Here is a 22,791-nt window from a genome sequence, read left to right as displayed (position 1 = left end):
ACTGCTTGGAAATATGCAATTAATCAACCACACTGAGAAAACCTGAGAAATAAACACAGAGAGAACCATTTGGTTTCCTTAAAACTACTAGTGGTGTTGCCCCCCTGATTTGATGTGATGGATGTGAGGATGTCGTGTTGTGCCAAACTTGAGGTCATCTCACAATGCTACTGATGCTGGTCTAACTCTAAAGCAGTGAGATGCGGTAGAAGTCTTTATCTGAATGTTAGCTACATAATTATTTGCACATGCTAAGCCTGGTGAAAATGGATGTTGTAAGTTCAGTGTGTAGTGAATTAAAATCAGTGAATGGTACTATTGCTGATACAATGTTGATGTTGCAAACTATTTTACAACCAAAGGATGAAAAAGTATCCAATCCAAAAATGTTTTGTGTCTCAGATGATGGCATAATGAGCCAAAGCTGTGCATCAGTTTCCACTAAACTATACTCTTTGCAAGGTTCTCTGTCAGATGTACCTTTGCAGAACAAGTGAGTGTGAAATTGAAATTTGCATAATTACTGAGATGCTAAGTTTATTGGTGTATGGAATATCAACAATGGGTAGCAGTTACATTTTTTACCTCATATAAGATGACTGATTAACAAATACTAGTGATATTTTGCGCCATTTTAAACTAAGGAACAAGCGCTACAGTTGAAGTATCTATGATACAAAAGTATACCAGTATTTGTAAGGCCATGCAAATAAACTGCACTAATTTTATGTGGGTTAATTGTGAGCAAAAGTAGTATGCATATTTTAAACCATACTTTTATGTTTCTGTTCATCTACAATAATATTAGCACTTCAAATATATACATCAGAAGAATACATGTATACAACTATTGAAACAAAGGAGTGTTCTTACCTGCAAAATATAAGAATTTTTTGGCTCTATCCATACTTCTGGTTTCTCTTTTGTCCAAATAATACCTGGAGGGCATTCCCCAGGAGAACATTTCCTCCAATGTGGTTTCATCTTCTGTATAAGTTCCTCAAGCTTAGCCATTGTATACCCTGAACCAACACGTACTAAGGAGTGGAACTCCTCTGGCTCTGCTGTAAATCATGACACAGGTTAGCTATATGTACTAAGAAATGATGTATATATAGCCTGCAAAATGAAACACACACTATGGTTGTGGTAACAATCAGTAGGATACATAATTTTCTAACTATGTAATCAGTTCAAAGTCACTGAGGAATATATCAATTATGAACAACAAAGGCAGACGGTAGACGTGATACTGAAATTTATAAATTGAATACCTTTGGGACAGCACACACTATAATCTATCCAAGTAGTTCAGCCACTTTTACATCAATAACTACATGCCTTCTATTTCCAAAAAGCATTCCTTGCTCTATTTTCTTTTCTTAGCAAGTAAAGTACTAGTCCTCAAATTTTCAATTCGTCTTAAATAGACAAATAGTCAACTTCAGCACATTCGCAAAACCTTAATGTTAAACCTACAAGGAAACCACACAGCAATCAAATTTTTGTATTTTTTTTATATTTATGATTCCTGAAGCTGAGAACTGAAATATCAATCGCCAAGAGCAAATCGACATAACTCTCCAAAATTCTCAAGAAAATCATCTTTGATGTTCTTCAATGGTATTTAATACCCTAAATCAAGGTTGTCTTTTTGGCATGCTACATAGCTCTCAGGTAAAATGCTTGCCTGTTTCATTGGTGGACCAGGTTTGATTTCTGGCCAAGGAAAATTTTTAAATAAAGGTGCATGTTCTACAAGTGTTTCTGCGAAGAGTAAACTACTTAGAGATGAAATAAAATTATAATGTTTTTTAACATAAACAAATTTTATTAACAATCTTTTTTAATCCTTGAGCGGGCACCCCATTTTTTTATAACATGGGTGGGCGTGTGGCCTACTTTGCGCACATGTAAATAATTGCTGTCTTTATGTTACCAAAGTAAACGTCTATCAGCAGAATCAGAGTTTAACCTTAGTTTAATGAAATAAACTTACATTATATGAGCTAAATCACTGTTTGATTAAATAATAATAAAATAAACTTTCATTATATCACTCTGTTGCCATTACAAGTGTTGCTCCACATTAACAACTCAAGCGAAGCATTAAACAGTGGAGTTATATCAGATCATAGCCAACCCCTTATTAGATTGTTAATTATCTCATAGACAACTGCCTCATTCTAGGATTGTGCTGCTAGCTTAGAATATGGATCATTTTCTTGCATGGTCTATAAATTTTTTCTGACCTAGCTCATGGTTTATTTTATCTTACTGCTGCTCACTTGGACTTATGACAAAACAACTTATCACTGGGTTAGTTGAAGCAATAATGAAGGAATTGGTATGGGTTCACAATTGTAAAACAACAACGGAATGGCACAAGACAATTTTATTTGTGAGTGGTGCACTTTACACACAGGCGTGCCTGCTTGAGGGTTAAAAGATCAGTAATTAAGAATTTATATCTGCGATGAAAACTATTTTTGTGTGCAATGTAATTAGAAATACAAATCTGTGCATTTACTAAAAATAACAATCAGATATGTTTAAATTAGCACATATCTGATGAATTTTATATTTATAACATGTAGATATTTGAACAGAACGGAAAAAAAAGAAAAAATAATGATCGAAAAGACATTCGAATCAGCAATCCAGCTATTAAGTCTCAAGCACAACCAATTTTTTTCCATGTTTTTACGCTTCATGGAAATGCCCCTACAGCATGCACCTTGTTTAAAGAGATTTGCATTTGTCAGGAATTGAACCCAGGCCAATCACATGGTAGGTGACTGAACTATGCAGTCTGCCATAATTGATCTTTCTTTAGGATAGTAAAGATGCTTGGAAAACTTCAAAGCCAATTTTCTTGAGAAGAACTGAAAGCTGGATTGAACAGCTTTGGAAACTGATATTTGAATTCTGCATTTCATGTACCATAAATACAAAAAATTACAAAAATACAACTGTCGTCTGGACTCCTTGTTAATTGGAGATTACAACCAAGGCATAAACCACTGGAAGTGATAAATCTGTTGTTAGTGTTATGTCTGTTATGACAGGCTAGCTGTTAGTTAAACTATGACAATAGTATCCACCAAAATCACCTCTATGCTCACATGTACTTTCAGCGAATAATTGACTTCATACCAGCTGCTTTCAGCTATGCTTTCCTCGTTTTCTCAGACATGGAAATATTGTTAGTATTTACATTTTATCCTCTATACTTGGGACTACTTCTAAAGTCAATATGGAACTTGCATTGTAATGCCTGGAACACTATTTATAATGCATAACACTATATTAAGAAATGTTGCCACCAATCATACAGAGGTAATCATAAGGTGACAAGATATGATCACATCACATTGGCTCTGTATGGCCATGTTTAATGCTGATCGTCTTGGTGTAGGGTGATGAGTGGCAGAGTCCATCATGTGTCCATATGAAAGCATGTGTGGTTATCTTTGAAACACAGTTTTTCATCACATGGTTAATGCTGATCCTCTTGATGCAGCGTGATGAGTTGCAAAGTCGATCATGAATACGAAAGCTTGTATAGCCATGTTTGAAATTTTTTTCATATCTCATAGTTTCTGTTGTTCTGTGTGTGTGTGTGTGTGTGTGTGTGTGTGTGTGTGTGTGTGTGTGTGTGAGAGAGAGAGAGAGAGAGAGAGAGAGAATATGTTTTTTGTCTCTATGTGTGTAGTGTGGCATGTAGCTTGTGCTGTAGTCATAGACTGAGGTAACAAAGGTCATGAGACTGCAATATGCACATATACTGACAACAGTAGTATATTGTACACAAGGTGTAAAAGATCAGTGCATTTGCAGAGCTGTCATTTGTATTCAGGTGATTTGTGTGAAAAGATTTCCAACTTGATTATGCCCACGCCACATGAGTTAACAGACTTTAAACACAGAATGCTAATTGGAGTTAACACAGAATGCTAATTGGAGTTAGATGCATGGAACATTCAGTTTCAGAATTCAGTATTAAGAGATTCGCTGTGTCAAGAGTGTGCCGAGTATACCAGATTTCAAGCATTATCTTTCACCACGGACAATGCAGTGGTTTACAGTCTTTGTTTAATGACCTGGAGCAGTGGCATTTGTATAGAGTTGTCAGCACTAATAGACAAGCAACACTGCATGAAATAACTGCAGAAATCAACATGGAATGTACGACAAATGTATCTGAGAAATTTGGCCTAATGGGCTATGGTAGCAGATGACCAATGCCAGTGCCTTTGCTAACAGCTTCTGCAGTGCCTCTCCTGGGCTCGTGACCATATCGGTTGGACCCTAGATGACATTGGTGAGAGCTGATGTAGGGTTTAAGTGTAGCGAAGACCCAATGAAGCCATGGACCTAAGTTGGCAACAAGGCACTGTGCAAACTTATGGTGGCTCCATAATGGTGTGGGCTGTATTTACATGCAATGGACTGGGTCCTCTGGTCCAACTGAACTCATCATTGACTGGAAATATTTATGTTCAGCTACTTGGACACCATTGCAGCCATTCGCACATTTCATGTTCCCAAGAAATGATGGAATTTTTAAGGATGACAATGCACCATGCCATTGGTCTGAAGATCAGTTTGGACAACTTGAACAAAAGATTTGGCTACCCAAATCACCCAAAATGAATCCCATGGAACATAATCAAGAGATTAGTTCTTGCACTAAATTCTGTACTGACAGCACTTTCACAATTGTGAATGGTTATAGAGCCAGTATGACTCAATATTTCTGCAAGGGACTTCCAATGACTCGCTCAGTCCATGCCAAGTCAAGCTGCTGCACTACATTGGGCAATAAGAGGTCCAACATGACATTACAAGGTATAACGTGACTTTTGCCACCTCAATGTAACCATCTTATTGGGGTTGAAAGCTCCTGTTGTTAATTTGCTCATGTTTGCAAATTAAATAGAGGATTTTAAACTCTGTCATCTGATATGTTTGTAAGAGTAAGATTCTGTGCCACCATTGTATTAGGATTTTTGAGGGTATGGGTAAGTACTTGGATGACTGTTCCACCGAGGGGATGATCACAGTATTTTCTACTGTCATGCTACAGCATTTATGGAGAGGTGAAAGACACTAGTTTTACAACTGAGCTACATCAATAAACAGCCATTTCAAGTGACAGTCCACTCAGATATACAATCAACAGTTTTCATTCATCATTCCAACTTCTGTTATCAATGAAGGATTTTGCTATATTACTTTCAGTTGCGCATGAAAATAAAACATGCACAGTACATCATATATGAAAATCCATTTGAATGTGATGCAAAGCCGTTCTGTCCACTGATTAACATCAGGGGCATTTGTATAAAGAAAAATTCTGCAAAATTTCGCAGTTTTATGATTACTTTAAGTCACTATGTGGTCTGAATCAAGCAGGAGAACACAGATGTTTGGCTGCAATTCAAAGTCATACAACAGTATTTGGCATACACAATAATTTGAGAATGTATAACCTGTTGATATTTGTTTTCTGGATCTGTTAGCTTCAAAATTTCACTGGTATGAACTAATGTCAAACTTAATTCTCATTACTTCTAGATCTACATACATAATCTTTAAACCACTGTGAAGTCCACGGCAGAGGATACTTCTCTCTGTACCATTTATTATGGCTTTTCCCATCCCATGTATATGTAAAGCATGAGATGAATCTTTGCTTAAATGCCTCTGTGAGTGATGTAAACAGCTTACCTTATCTTTATGATTCCGAAGGGGATTCTTGTATATTCCTAGACTTAACATTTAAAGTTGGTCCTTGAAACTTTGTGAATGTGGCACAAAGGAATTACAGTCATTGGCTGCTGGTGAACATTGATTTAAATCAATGGGGAAAGTTGAAAATTTGTGCCGGCCCAGGATTCAAACCCGTGTCTCATGCTTACTAGGCAGATGCACTGAACACTGCTGCATTCGAATACAGTGGTTGTTGCAATTACATGGACTGCCGTATGATGCCTCCCACGCTCATTATTGTCATAATTCCCAGCATATCACTGCTTCACATAAGAGTTCGAGCCTGGTGTGCATCTGCACTGAAGAGATTATTCGCCATAATCACCTTAATTATATACACTGAACATCCAAAGAAACTGCTACATCTGCCTAATATCGTGTATGGCCTCTGTGAGCACACAGAAGTGCTGCAACACAATGAGGTACAGACTTGTCTAAAGTCTGAAGTAACGTTGGAAGGAACTGATGTCATGAATCCCGCAGGGCTGTCCATAAATCCATAAGAGTACAAAGGGGTGGAGATCGCTTCTGAACAGCAGGTTGCAAGGCATCCCAGATATACTCAATAATGTTCATGTCTGGGGAGTTTGTGACCAATGGAAGTGTTTAAACTCAGAAAAGTGTTCCTGGAGGTACTATGAAGCAATTCTGATTGTGTGGGGTGTCACATTGTTCTGCTGGAATTGTCCAAATCTGTCGGAATGCACAATGGACATGAATGGCAGGACGCTTACATACGTGTTACCTGTCGGAGTCATATCTAGATGTATCAAGGGTCCCATATCACTCCAACTGCACATGTCCCACACCATTACTGAGCCTCAACCAACTTGAACAGTCCCCTGCTGACATGCAGGATCCATGGATTCATGATGTTGTCTCCATACCTGTAGACATCCATCCACTCAATACAATTTGAAACAAGACTCGTCTAACTAGGCAACATTTTTCCAATCATCAACAGTCCAGTGTCAGTGTTGATGGGCCCATGCGGGGCATAAAGCTTTGTGTCACACAGTCATCAACGGTACACAAGTGGGCCTTCAGCTCTGAAAGTCCATATCGATGATGTTTCATTGACTGGTTCACACGCTGACACTTGTTTATGGCCCAGCATTGAAATCTGCAGCAATTTGTGGAAGGATTGCACTTCTATCACACTGAACAATTCTCTTCAGTCATCATTTATCCTGTTCTTGCAGGATCTTTTTCCGGCTGCATCAATGTCAGAGATCTGATGTGTTACCAGATTCCTGATATCCATGGTACACTCGTGAAATGGTTGTACAGGAAAATCCCCACTTCACCGCTACCTCAGAGATGCTGTGTACCATCACTCTTGTGCTGACTATAACACTTCATTAAAACTAACTTAAATCTTGATAACCCGCCATTGTAGCAACAGTAACTGATCTAACAACTGTTCCAGGCACTTCTTGTCTTATATAGGCGTTGCCACCGCAGCCTGTTTACATATCTCTGTATTTGAATATGCATGCCTACACCAGTTTCTTTAGTGCTTCAGTGTATATGTTGTGTCTATTCTTTTGAACAAATACAAAACAACATATACCATTTTGATCCAGCAGCCATTATATATTAAGACACAAAGGAATTACAGCCACTCTCGGCATGTGGGCACTAATTTAAATCAAAGGCAAAAGTTGAAAATTTGTGCCAGACTGGGATTCGAATCCACGTCTCCTCCTTACTATGCAGATGTGCAGACCACTGCACCATCCAGACACAGAGGTCATCACAACTGCATAGACTACCCTATTTTGGTGATTTCAGTTGTTTGTCATTGCCACCAACACCAATATCTATTTCACTGCTCTTCGCAGGTGGTTCTAGAACTTTTGAAGTAACATTTTGGATCCCATGAAGGGTACAGGGTGCAGCCAACTGCAGTTGGTGGCTCATGTTGTTGCTATGGAGAGGAAGAGATTCTCTCTGGCTTCCGGCGGCTATCTGATTTGGTGAAGACTGCCAGTCTTGCTACTGAGATGAAGGCAGAGCTCACCATCTGCAGCATCGTTGATAGGACTGATTGTGGACCTTTCGTACAGAGCTCAGTTGAGGGTCTGAATCAGAGGCTCAGACAGTTCTGCGACCGTGTAGGCTGCAGATTCCTTGACTTGCACCATAGGGTGGTGGGGTTTCGGGTTCTGCTAAATAGGTCAGGTGTCCACTAAATACAGGAGGCGGCTACATGGGTAGCAGGGGCTGTGTGGCATGGACTGGGTGGTTTTTTAGGTTAGACAGTCTCGGGAAAGATCAAAAAGGGCTCCAGTCTCAAAGGGTACAAGGCAAAGAAATGACAAGAATCGACCATGCAACAGTCAGTATTGTAGTCGTAAATTGTCGTAGCTGTGTTGGAAAAGTACCAGAACTCCAAGCGCTGATAGGAAGCACTGAAGCTGAAATAGTTATAGGAACAGAAAGCTGGCTAAAGCCGGAGATAAATTCTGCTGAAATTTTTACAGAGGTGCAAATCATGTTCAGAAAGGATAGATTAAATAAAGTAGGCGGTGGTGTGTTTGTGTCTGTTGGTAGTTGTTTATCTTGTAGTGAAGTTGAAATAGATAGTTCCTGCGAATTACTGTGGGTAGAGGTTATACTCAACATCCGTACCAAAATAATAATTGGCTCCTTCTACCGACCCCCTGACTCAGATGATATAATAGCTGAATAGTTCAAAGAAAACTTGAATGTCATTACAAATAAGTACCCCACTCATACAGTTATAATTGGTGGAGACTTCAATCTACCATCGATTTGTTGGCGAAAATACATGTCCAAAGCTGGTGGTAGACAGAAAACATCTTCCAAAATTGTACTAAATGCTTTCTCTGAGAATTACTTTGAACAATTAGTTCATGAGCCCACATGAATTGTAAATGGTTGCGAAAACACACTTCACCTCTCAGCCACCAATAATCTTGATTTAATAGATAGAGGGATTAGTGAACACAAGGTCATTGTAGTGAGGCTCAAAACCATGTCAACCAAAACCACTAAAAATAAACGCAAAATATATCTGTTTAAAACAACAGATAAAAATTCGCTTGATGCCTTCCTAAGAGAGAGTCTGCATTCCTTCCAAGCTAATTATGTAAATGTAGATAAGATATGGCTCAAATTCAAACATACAGTATCGACAGCAATAGATGGATTCATAGAGCATAAGTTAATAAGAGACAGGACTGATCCACCATGGTACACAAAACACGTCAGAACACTGTTGCAGAAGCAACGAAAAAAGCATGCCAAATTCAGAAGAACACAAAATCCGCAAGACAGGCTAAGTTTCTCAGAAGCTTGAAATTTAGTGCGGACATCAATGCGAGATGCTTTTAATAGTTTCCACAATGAAATATTGTCTCAAAATATGGTAGAAAAGCCAAAGAGATTCTGGTCTTATGTAAAGTACATGAGTGGCAAAAAACAGTCAATACCATCACTGCGCGTTAGCGGTGGAAATGTTACCGATGATTGTGCCACTAAAGCAGAGTTACTAAATAAAGTTTTCTGTAATTCCTTCATGAAAGAAGATGAAGTAAACATTCCAGAATTCGAAACCAGAACAGCTGTTAGCATGAGTGACATAAAAGTAGATATCTTAGGTGTTGCGAAACAACTCAAATCACTTAAGAATGGCAAGTCTTCCGGTCCAGATGGTATACCAATCAGGTTCCTTTCAGAGTATGCAGGCACAATAGCGCCTTTCTTAGCAATCGCATATAACCACTCACTTGACGAAAGGTCTGTTCCTAAAGACTGTAAAGTAGCACAGGTAACAACAATATTCAAGAAACGAAATAGGAGTAACCCATTGAATTAAAGACCCATATCAGTGACCTCAATTTGCAGTAGGATTTTGAAGCATATACTGTACTTGAACATTATGAATCACCTTGAAGAAAATGATTTATTGATACATAACCAACACACATTCAGAAAATATCATTCTTGTGCAACACAGCTAGCTCCTTATTCCCACGAAATAATGAGTGCTGTCGACACGGGATCTTAGATCGATTCCACATTCCTAGATTTTCAGAAGGCTTTTTATACCGTTCTTCACAAGTGACTATTAATCAAATTGCGTGCATATGGAGTATCGCCTCAGTTGTGTGACTGGATTCGTGATTTCCTCTCAGAGAGGTCACAGTTTGTAGTGATAGACAGTAAATCACCGAGTAGAACAGAAGTGATATCTGGTGTTCTGCAAGGTAGTGTCATAGGCCCTCTGCTGTTCCTGATTTACATAAATGATCTAGGTGATAATCTGAGCAGCCCCCTTAGATTCTTTGCAGATGATGCTGTAATTTGCTGTCTAGTAAAATCATCAGATAATGAGTTCCAATTGCAAAATAATCTAGAGAGAATTTCTGTATGGTGCAAAAAGTGGCAATTGGCACTAAACAAAAAAAGTGCGGGGTCATCCACATGGGTACTAAAAGAAATCCGATAAATTTTGGGTATACAATAAATCGCACAATTCTAAGGGCTGTCAGTTCGACTAAATACCTAGGAATTACAATTACGAGCAACTTAAATTGGAAAAACCACATAGATAATATTGTGGGGAAGGTGAAACAAAGACTGCGCTTTGTTGGCAGAACACACAGAAGATGCGACAAATCCATTAAAGAGACAGCCTACATTACACTTGTCCATCGTCTGCTGGAATATTGCTGCATGGTGTGGGATCCTTACCAGGTACATCTACATCTACATCTACATCTACATCCATACTCCACAAGCCACCTGACGGAGTGTGGCGGAGGGTACTCTGAGTACCTCTATCGGTTCTCCCTTCTATTCCAGTCTCGTATTGTTTGTGGAAAGAAGGATTTTCGGTATGCTTCTGTGTGGGAGGATTGATGGAGGACATCGAAAAAGTGCAAAGAATGGCAGCCCGTTTCGTGTTATCGCGCGATAGGGGTGAGAGTGTCACTGATACGATACTCAAGTTGGAGTGACAGTCACTGAAACAAATGCAGTTTTCTTTGCGGCGAGATCTATTACGAAATTTCAATCACCAACTTTCTCTTCTGAATGCGAAAATATTTTGTTGACACCCACCTACGTAGAGAGAAATGATCATCGTAATAAAGTAAGAGAAATCAGAGCTCGAATGGAAAGATTTAAGTGTTCCTTTTTCCCACACGCCATTCAAGAGTGGAATGGTAGAGAAGTAGTATGAAAATGGTTCGATGAATCCTCTGCCATGCACTTAAGTGTGAATTGCAGAGTAACCATGTAGATGTAGATGTAGATTTGAAAATGAAGCTAAGCATTTCTGGTTTTGCTTTGTTGTGGTAGTCACTGAAGGCTTCATGCAGCCAAACATGTTTCATTCAGCATCTATTTGTCTATTGCTCTATGCTTTGTCTTACACCTATTATGCTGTAGCCTCCACTTCTTTGTAAGTTTCTTCATAGTGACTGTATGCTTTGGAATATCATGTTCTACTAGGTACCAACATATCTATCCACTGCATGATCAACTATTCTTTTAAACTGGAGTCACAGTTCTTCTAGATGCTGTTGTCCAGAGCTAAATGTTTCAAGTTTCTGGTTGAGCTATGATGTCTCTGCCTCTTTATTTAGTTTGCTGAACATACAAATCTTTCTGCTTGTTTAGTTGGAGGTGAGTCCAGTGATAGATAGAAAAATCCAATTATACGTTTATACCCACTCTTGATACTGAGTCTTGCAAACTAATCTCGCATGCAGCTTCTATTTCTACATGCTTTTGATGAACTCTTAAATTTTCCCCAGAAATATCCCCACTATCAATTTCATGTTAAAACCAGCTTCCTGTGCTTACTTGTTAGTAACATGTGAGCCCCACCGCTACTCAGAGCACTTCAAATACCACATTCTTATGAATGCTTTAGCACTAGGTTTTTAATACTGTCATCTTGGAGGGTGTTTCTTTGGATATTACACTGATACTTCATTATGTGAAACCCAACTCAGTTTTATCGTATGACATACTGAAATACTGGATCAAGGCAGTCAGGTAGACGCACTATCTCTGTATTTCTGAAAAGCATTTGACTCAATACCACATCTCAGCTTATTGTCAAAAGTACAATCATATGGAGTATCAAGTGAAATTTTTGACTGGACTGAGGGCTTTTTGGTAGGGAAGAGGTAGGATGTTATCTTGGATGGAGAGTAATTATCAGATGTATAAGTAACTTCAGGTGTACTCCAGGGAACTGTGTTGGGAGCCTTGCTGTTCAGGCTGTATATCAGTGACCTTTCAGACAATATTAATAGTAACCTCAGACTTTTAGCAGATGATGCAGTTATCTATAATAAAGTACTGTCTTTCTGAAGCTGCATAAATATTCAGTCAGATCTTGATAAGATTTCAAAGTGGTGCACAGACTGGTAACTTCCTTTAAATGTTCAGGAAAGTAAAATGGTGCACTTCACAAAACAAAAAATATACTATCCTGTAAATATAATATCAATGAGTCACCATTGTAATTGGCCAACTCATACAAATATCTCAGTGTAACACTTTGTAGGAATATGGAATGGAGGGATCACATAGGCTCAAAAATAGGCAAAGCAAGTGGTTGACTTGGTTTATTGGTAGAATACTGAGGAAGTGCACTCAGTCTACAAAGAAGATTTATTAGAAATCACTCATGTGACTGTTCTGGTATATTGCCCAAGTGTATGAGGCCTATACCAAATATGGGTAAAAGAAGATATTGAATGTATACAAAGTAGGACAGCATGAATGGTCACAGATTTGTTTGACCTGTGGGAGAATGTTACAGTGATGATGAAGAAACTGAACTGGCAGGCTCTTGAACAGAGATGTACCCTAGAAAGTCTACTAACAAAGTTTCAAGCACTGGCTTTAATTGGTGACTCTAGGAATATACTACCGTATGTATTGCACACATAGGGATCATGAGGATAAGATTAGAATAATTACTGCATGCAGAGAGGCACTCGATCAATCATTCTCCCCATACTCCATAAGTGAGTGGAACAGGAATAAAGCCTAGTAACCGCTACATGAGATGGATTCCTCTGCCATACACCCCATGGTGGTTTGCAGAGAGTAGATGTAGATATTTCCAAGTATCCTAAAGATATTATTATTGGGTCTGAATGGTGAGTCATCTAAATAAGAAACCCTAGCATGCAAGCCCACACACAATCAGCTACTTGGGTGGCAGCCTCCAATGTGAAGTGCAGGTCTATGACATGACAGACTAACTTGTAACAGAATCTCCAAAATGTCTGTTCAAACCTCCCACCTGACATAGAACAAAGGGGGCAACAATCAGTGCTGAACTATGTGAGCAACCTGGTCTTATGGCTGCTGGAATGATATAAATACTAGAATAAACTCAGAGTCCAGTCTGCCAACCTGCACAATAATCCACTGTTACAACCTATTCCCTAAGTGACTGCTAGATCAATTGCTTCAACACACTGAATGAGATTCTAAGAGATACACACTGAGTGTACTTAGTTTTCCTTCCCATCCCTTGCTGCCATTTCACTAAGGGATACCATTATTCAACGTGTGTTTAAACTGACGATGGTTAATAGACTCCTACCATTTTGCATTTGCCTCTCCTTGACTTGGGATGCAGTAGGCTTCCCAACATGTGTAGTAAATTTCACTGGCTCAGTTTCAGTCCAGTGGCAATATCTCACACTTGTTGGTTAGGGGGATGCGTGTAGTGCCCAGAGTTTTCCTCAAACTTTTAACAACCAGAAAGAGATTTCTATTATGACAGAAACACCTAGAATAGAAGTTACTGATTCTCTGATTTTTTTGAGGTTACTGTTGGTCTCCAATTGGTAACTTAATATTTACTTGATTACATTGGTATTTTGCAATGAGAATTAGCTGTCTGTAAGTACTGAGTCCTGCGTAGAGACAATACACTACTACTTTTCACACAGATGATGGAACTTCTCTAAATTTGAATCTAAATATTCACGCAATTTGTAGAAACAGTGGATAATGAGGTATGATTTTAATTTCATTTTAGATCCTGTTGTGATTATTACTTTATTTTAGATGGGAGCTTGTTGTGTATGACTTACACCAATATACATAAATCAATTCCAAATTCTACATGAGTATAAAAAGTCTACATGAAAATTCTTTTTGTTTCTTGTATTCCAATTATGTATTTCAGAGTTAACCTGCAACTGATTTTACTGTCTTAAAAAAGTAATTTAGGAGTAAATATATCGGGAAGCAGGGATAAGAATTCCAAGATCTTTAAAACAGATTCTTCAAGATGTGTGGTTATTTACTTCACACAATTTTCTAATTGTATTCACAAGACATCATGTGGCAGGGTGATCTCCTTGTTGTTGTTGTTGTTGTTGTTGTTCTTCTTCTTCTTCTTCTTCTCCTCCTCCTCCTCCTCATTTTTCCTTTTCTTAATGTTCACTTGTACTTCCACACTCAGCTAATCAAAATTCTCCTCATAAAGTAACTTCCAGTATGTAGTGTTCAGTTACAGTTGCTGTTGTCTCTGCCAGCTGAAAAAATATAGGAAAATAGCCTTACCTTGTTCACCTGGCAGCTCTGCTTCTACAGCATGCTTAGCCAAACATGAATATCATGCCTTCTGCATAAAATCACTGAAAACATACTTGGTCAGTGTGTCTACTTGATTGAAACAGAAAAACGCAATTATGTTGTTTGATTTTTAATTAAGTTTTCTCATTGTTTTTAATTATAAGTGCCTTTAAGATATCACACTCTGCACTCTCATTATTATTCATCAATTACTTTAACACTTTTGTGAGGAACTCATAAGAGATTTTCCTAACCACGAACAAATTGTGGACCAGAAAAGTTTGTTTTGTCTTTGATGATGCTCATCCAAGAAACATAGCTTAATAATGATGCTGATATACAAAGCTAAAATGAAATCAGTTCTGCTATGTGTCTGATGCAAAATTTTCTCTTGAGAAGCAGTATTTTCTCCAAATGTAAAACAAGCCACTGTTCTATCCATCCCCATTCCACACACTTGTGACACACAGTTCCAAAATGTCTGAACAGTACAACTATACTTGTTTGCATTTAAACTGGTGGCTTACAATTTTGTAAAATAAAATCACTGATGAAAGAAAAGGTACTTATCTAAGGTTAGACCCCTTCCTTGCCACACGGTACCCTAATCTATATTTTGCAGAAACAACAGCTTCTCTCGTCATTCAACATTAACTCTTCACATCAAACTCCATCCACTGACTGTTACACAATGATGCCAGCAACAGTACTTCTCATGTGTATTCAGTGATTTCAACTGGTGGATTGAAACCACAGGCCCATCTGTCTTTCTGACTTGAACAAGCTTTATTTGGCACGATTTCTGAAAGCATTCTTGTTTCTACCACTAAACTAGCCCCCAGTTGCAGCCAAAAACTTCAGACAAACCATCAGCTCATTAGTATGGGTGTTCCCCGGCCTTGACATTAGAGGAGGCTTTAGTCACCCAAAAATAGGTTGGCATGATTAGAGTTTTGTAAGTGATGGGCATGATAAGACATTCTGAGAAACAATGCTAAATGTCTACTATGAATACTATCCAGAACACACAGTTTGGAAGCCCACTTGTGATCAATAGACCTGATCTCTTGTAGCAGTGCCAATGAAGCAGTTGTAACAATAATGATTATCTAAGTATAAAGCGCAACCAAAACAAGAAGAAAAATGTATGTACGAGGGTCGTCCACAAAGTAAGTTCTGTTTCTATTTCTATCTGCGGCAGCACTATGATCGCAGTTCTGAGCATGTGTGGCAGTTACTCTGGCCCAAGGAGAAGACATGTATGTCATTTTAAGATTGCTGCTGCCGACGTGTGCTTTGTAGTGCTTATTTATAATGTCAGCCGTAATTGAAAAATGGTGCTGTGCGGCGCAATTTCTCAATGGTCTCACAGTAACCAAGTGCATTGATTGTTTGGCCTCGTGGTTAGAAATCAATCAGCAAAATGCCTTTTCTGTACCACAAAATGGTGCACATCACTTTTCGAGGTGTCAAGATTTGCTTAAACTTAACCTTCGTTGGGGATGAAGTGTGCCTCTATTCCACTGATTCCCGTTTTGTTTCAGGGGTATCATACGATACCCAAGTTTCACCCTCCCGTGACTATCTGAGAAAGAAAAGCATTGCCTTCGTCACTGTAAACTTACAGTTGTGCTTAATCTTCTCTTCAATTGTGTGAACCAGTTCATCAGTAACCACAGACAGGCGTCCGCTTCGTTTTTCCTCGTGCACTTGATCACGTCCTTCATTGAACAGTCTGACCCATCTTCTAACCACTGAATCACTCATAGCATTTTCTCCATAAACCTCGCAGACATGCTGATGAATTTACTTTGGTTTAACTTTCTTTGCATTTAGAAAACAAATCACAGATCTGATTTCACATGTGGCGGCATTTTCAATTACAGCTGATTTTATAAAGCAGCACTACAAAGCACACTTCGGCAGCAGTGATCTGAAAATGGCATACATGTCTTCTCCTTGAGTCACAGTAACTGCCGCACATGTTCAGAACTGCGATCCTAGTGCTGCCGCAGATAGAAATAGAAATGGAACTTACTTTGTGAAAACCCTCGTATCAGCAAACTAGATAAAGAAACAGAAGTGTCACATCTCAACAAGGAACTTCAAACATTTAGCTCTAAACAGGAGCTCCTAGAGGAACTACTGCTATAGTTTAGAGGAATAGTTGATCAAGCATTGGGACATTTACCTAATAGGGAAGTTCATGATGAGGGGGATGTTCTATGGCATACAGGCACTGTAAAGAAATTTGTAAAGAACCATTGACTAACACATAATAGGTGTAAAACAAAGCATATGAGTATAGATAGAGAGATGCTAAATTAAATACATGTGGCTGCCAAAAGAGCAATGCACGGTCATACTGTAGCATACAACAAGGTGTACAACTTTGCTTCCACTGTTTGCCGATAGGTGGCGACAATGGTAAGTAGCGGTCAAAAGAAACAGATCACAGAAGTCAGGCAGTTAGCTTGGACCTTGGTCAACATAACCTCATTCAAATATTAGTCAATTTGTGTCTGCATCATAAAGTTGTTCTTGATAGAAAATGTCAGTTTACGAGCCTAAATCTCATCATTTGTGGGAGGTGTTACTGTTTTGTTTCAATATGAAGAAAACAGTGGCTGAGTCTCATCGAATGCTCTCAAGTACATATGGTAAGGACGCTATTAGTGAATGAATGTGTCGTGAGTGGTTTCAACACTACAAGAACAGTGATTTTAACTTTGTAGACTGGCACAGTGGTGGAAGAGAAAATGTTTTCAAAGATGCAGAATTGGAGACATTGCTGAGTCAAGACTCGCGTCAAACTCACGAAGAATTGGTATGGTTATTGGGAGTGACACAGCAAGCCATTTCAAAACATCTCAAGGGTATGGGCATGATTCAGAAAGAAGGAACTTAGGTCCTATGTGAGCTGAAACCACGAGATGATGAACGGCGTTTGTGTGTTTTTGAACAGTTACTTCAGAGGCAAAAATGGAAGGGATTCCTGCTCTCGCACCGCGACCACGACCAAAAAATGGGTTCATTACAATAGCCCTAAATGCAAAAAAACATGGGGATATCCCGGCCATACTTCCACACCAATGGCCAAACCGAATATTCACGGCTCCAAGATCATGCTCTGCAGGTCAACCAAGAGCAGAGGAAGACAGTATTACCATCAAATTGAATGAAAGCTTTACGAACAAGAAGTCAGAAGTTGAAAATATTTTTAATAATCATTTTCTAAATGTTGTGGATATAGTAGGATCCAGGTGTTCATTAGAAGGTGCTAGGCTGTTAATGGAAGAGGCCATACCTATGCAATTTGATACAATTGAAATCTCACCCACTTCTTCCTCTGAAATTAGGAAAATAATAAACTTGCTTAAAAGCAAAAACTCACATGGAATTGATGGCATTTCCAGCAAAATACTAAAAGCTTGTTCTCAACAGATAAGTAAGATTCTCAGCCACCTGTGTAATAGCTCTCTGGAACAGGGCAGACTGAAATATGCTATTGTTATACCTTTGCATAAAAAGGGGGATAGATCTGATGTCAACAATTACCGTCCAATCTCCCTTCTAACAGCTTTATCCAAAATTTTTGAGAAAGTAATGTATTCAAGAGTAGCTTCACATATCTGTAAAAATGAAGTACTAACAAAATGTCAGTTTGGTTTCCAGAAAGGTTTTTCAACAGAAAATGCCATATATGCTTTCACCAGTCAAATTTTGAATGATCTGAATAACCGAACACCACCCATTGGGATTTTTTGTGATCTCTCAAAGGCTTTTGATTGTGTAAATCATGAAATTCTGCTAGACAAGCTCAAGTATTGTGGCATGAGTGGGACAGTGCACAAATGGTTTAATTCGTACCTAACTGGAAGAGTGCAGAAAGTTGAAATAAGTAGTTCTCGTAACATGCAAAAATCAGCACATTCCTCAAACTGGGGAACTATCAAGAATGGGGTTCCACAAGGGTCAGTCTTGGGTCCTTTGTTGTTCTTATTATATATTAATGACTTGCCATTCTATATTCATGAAGAGGCAAAGTTAGTTCTCTTTGCTGATGATACAAGTATAGTAATCACACCTGAGAAACAAGAATTAACTAATGAAATTGTCAATACTGTCTTTCAGAATATTACTAAGTGGTTCCTTGTAAACGGACTCTCACTGAATTTTGATAAGACACAGTACATACAGTTCCGTACAGTGAATGGTATGACGCCATTAATAAATATAGACCTTAATCAGAAGCATATAGCTAAGGTAGAATATTCCAAATTTTTAGGTATGTCCATTGATGAGAGATTAAATTGGAAAAAACACATTGATGATCTACTGAAACGTTTGAGTTCAGCTACTTATGCAATAAGGGTCATTGCAAATTTTGGTGATAAACATCTTAGTAAATCAGCTTACTACGCCTATTTTCACTCATTGCTTTCATATAGCATCATATTTTGGGGTAATTCATCACTGAGGAATAAAGTATTTATTGCACAAAAGTGTGTAATCAGAATAATAGCTTGAGTCCACCCAAGATCATCCTGCAGACATTTATTTAAGGATCTAGGGATATTCACAGTAGCTTCTCAGTATATATACTCTCTTATGAAATTTGTTATTAACAACCAAACCCAATTCAAAAGTAATAGCAGTGTGCATAACTACAATACTAGGAGAAAGGACGATCTTCACTATTCAAGATTAAATCTAACTTTGGCACAGAAAGGGGTGAATTATACTGGCACTAAAGTCTTTGGTCACTTACCAAATAGTATCAAAAGTCTGACAGATAACCAACAAGTATTTAAGAAGAAATTAAAAGAATTTCTGAATGACAACTCCTTCTACTCCATAGAGGAATTTTTAGATATAAATTAAGAAAAAAAAAAGAAAAAAAACCAAAAAAAATATTAAAAAATTAAAAAGAATAAAAATAAAAAACAAAGAAACACAAAAAAAATAAATAAAGTTGTTATATTAACTTAAGTATGTTGTTAAATTAACCTAATTATGTCATGTATTGGAAAATTCGACTCGTTCCACATCATTACGAAATATCGTATTCATGATCCATGGAACTAGTATTAATCTAATCTAATCTAATCTAATCTTTGGTGGGACCAGCTCGGTGTCATGTACTATGAGGTGTTAAAACCAAGTGAAACAATCACAGGTGCTCGTTATCAAACACAATTAATGCATTTGATCAGAGCATTAAAAGACAAATGGCCACAATACAGTGAGAGGCACAATAAAGTGATTTGCACCACAACAACACTCGACCCCATGTTGCAAATGGGTCAAAACGTACTTGGAAATGTTAAAATGTGAAGTTCTACTCCACCACCCGTATTCTCTAGACATTGCTCCCTCTGACTATCACCTGTTTAGATCAATGGCACATGGCCTGGCTGTCCAACACTTCTGATCTCATGAAGAAGTCACAAATTGGATCGATTCGTGGACTGCTTCAAAAGATGAAACATTTTTTCGATGAGGGATTCGTACACTGCTCGAAAGATGGGAGAAAGTAATGGCCAGTGATGGAAAATACTTTGAATGACACATCTGTAACTAATTTGTTTCATTAAAGCCTCATATGTTGGGGGAAAAATGGTGGAAGCAAAGTTGTACACCTTGTATACTGAAAGGCCTCTCAAGAAACCCAAAGAAATTCTGATCATATGTCAAGTTAACACATAAGCATAAAACAAAGTTAATTTCCAGATGACACAGGGACAGAAAGAACAAGCAGAAACATGAGTATTGTCCCGAGTTAATTATCAAGCATCTGGAAAGATGGTTGATACAGATGAAGAACACCTGAAATTGTTGAAATAGAACATAGCTCCAGGGTCTGTTGGACTCTGTACCAGATTTGATACAAACCTTGCAACTGAGTAAGATCTCTTTTACCAATAATACACACTAAACCTTTCAAAACAATAAACTGTGCCCAAAAGTCGGGAAAGTGACACACCAATCTACAAAGGTGGTAGCAGAAGTGATCCACAATGCTGCTGCTGCTGCTGCTGCTACTACTACTACTACTACTACTACTACTCTTGCTGCTGCTGCTACTACTACTACTACTACTACTACTACTCCTACCAGTACTACACCATCCATGTCTTTTAAAATCTTATAACATATTCTGAATTTAAATGAAATGTGATATCCCAAACACAATGACCTCCCTGTGCCAACCAGCAAGGATACCAAAAACATTGTTGATGCAAAACCCAAATTACATCCTTCTCATATGACATCTTGAAAGTCAAGTATGAAGGCAGTTGGATGGATGCATTACATCTTGACTTACAAAAAGAATTTGATTTGGAACTACATCAGCCTTATTAACTCAAGTATTATCATTATGCAATGTCAAAGAAAATTTGTGACCAGATTGAGATTTTTTTGGTAGGGAGAATGCAGAACGTTATCTTGGAAGGAGAGTCATAGACAGATGTAGAAGTAATTATGTGCATAATTCAAGTAACTATGTACCTGTTCATGCAGTATGTTAATTTCTTCATATACAATGTTAATAGCAACTTCAGACTTTTAACAGATGATACAGTTATCTATACTAATGCACTATCAGAAAATTGTTGCACAAATATACAAACATATCTTTATAAGATTTCAAAAGGCAAAGACTGTCAGCAATGTAAAATTGTGCATTTCACATAATTAATAAAATATCATTTCCTAAGACTACAACATCAATGAGTAACAAGTGGAATCAGTAAACCCATAAAAATACCTCAGTGAAATTAGTTTCAAGGATATGAAATTGAATTATAACTTAGGCTCAGCCATAAAGCAAGTAGCAGACTTTGGTTTATTGGTAGGATACAGGGAAACTGCTATCAGTGTGCAAGGAAGACTGCTTACAAAACTCTTCTGTGAATCATCCTAGAATATTGCTCATCAGTATGGGATCATTGTTAAATAAGACTAACTGGGAGTATCAAACATATACAAATAACAGCAGTATGAATTATCTCAGGTTTGTTTGATCCATAGGAGAGGATCGCAGAGATGGTGAGGAACCTGAACCAGCCAATACTTGAAAATAGAGGCCATCCTGTGAAAGCCTATTAATAAAATTTCAGAAACCAGTAATAAGTGAGGAACCTACAAAACTTGCTACAACCACTCCCATAGGGACCATGAAGACAGTAACAGAATAATTACAGTGCACACAGAGGAATTTTAAAAAAATCATTCTTCTCACACTTCCTACACAAATGGATCATGCTTCTGCCACGCCCTTCAAAATGGTTTGCACAGTATGGTCAGACTGGATGGTTTTGGCAATGATCCATGCAGTTAGCCTCCTACCATAAGTGCTCAGATGAAAAGCACACTGAATATGACATGAATGCGTTAAAGGTGATCCATTAATCATATCTATATGGAAATGCCCCTCTCCCTCAAACACATTCTGTAAAATGTTTCACCCAGGGCTTACAAAACTGCTCAAAATGTGATGCAATATTTACACCAATATGAGGAATATTCTCAGCAACATTCCCAATGGCATTACACTCGTATTATTAAGGTTACAGTCCAAAGTATTGGGTGCATACCCTACTGTTATTACACAATCTTCTTTTCCAAGATCTTTTGCCAGAAAGCCTTGATCACAAGTGACAATGCTGAGACCTGTACTTTGCTTAAAACTTCTAGTTACCCTGTAATCATTTCCTAAAGAGTTCTGTAACAGTTCTGATGCTGCCCTCCTATAATAACCACCTGTCATTAGACCTTTATGACTGCCTAAAAACTTTTCTTCCAACTCTTAGCTTGTACCGTATCCTCTGTACTGTTAGACTGCTTATGAAATTCTTGGGTTGTATGGATACTTTACCCTCATTCTCCAAAGTGTTGAAGCTATTGGAGGTTCTTTGACTGAAGCATCTCCTGGATCTTTCCACTGATATGGAAGGCTTGACAGTAATCCAGTATTCTGGCCTGATCCTAAAGTTCCTGCTGACTGCAGCTCACAAAACTGCTCCTCTTGAACTACTGCCAAATCAGCTTGAAGTTTCAAGATTGGTAGCTGTTTTGCCAGTTCAGGAGAGCAGTAGTAATTATTGCTGCATCCCCATAAATGGCCACTATCATATGTCATGTAGGTTGTAATACTACAATGCTGACATTTCTCTCAGTGGTGGCCATTACTAACACTTCTGTGGTACTTTACACACTTGTGTTTTGATAGTAAGATAAAATGAAAATAATCCAGGAGTAAAGGCAATAACCCACCAAATGGTAGAGGCACACAAAAAAGAATGAAAACTCTGCTAGCTTTCAGATAAATTCTATTTCAAAATAGAGCGTGTGTGCATGCCCCCCTCCCCCCCCCCCCCCCCCCCCCCCCACACACACACAATAAACTGCACATCTAAATTGTGC

General features: G+C 38.2%; 1 protein-coding gene across 4 annotated transcripts in view; it reads right to left on the bottom strand.

The window, feature by feature from the left end:
• LOC124544684 (DNA ligase 4) overlaps positions 1 to 22,791 on the bottom strand; it is a 297,481-nt gene that overhangs the window by 75,786 nt on the left and 198,904 nt on the right. For 3 of the 4 annotated variants that reach the window (XM_047123315.1, XM_047123314.1, XM_047123317.1), the window contains one exon: positions 874 to 1,064. In XM_047123315.1, coding sequence (XP_046979271.1) covers positions 874 to 1,064 — 191 coding nt within the window. The remainder of the gene's footprint in view (positions 1 to 873; positions 1,065 to 22,791) is intronic. The other variant, XM_047123316.1, reaches the window with a different exon arrangement.

Source organism: Schistocerca americana, chromosome 8 (genome assembly GCF_021461395.2).
Source record: "Schistocerca americana isolate TAMUIC-IGC-003095 chromosome 8, iqSchAmer2.1, whole genome shotgun sequence".
NCBI classification, from domain to species: Eukaryota; Metazoa; Arthropoda; class Insecta; order Orthoptera; family Acrididae; genus Schistocerca; species Schistocerca americana.
Note: the sequence above shows the minus strand (reverse complement) of the source record. Positions and strands in the feature narration are given on the sequence as shown.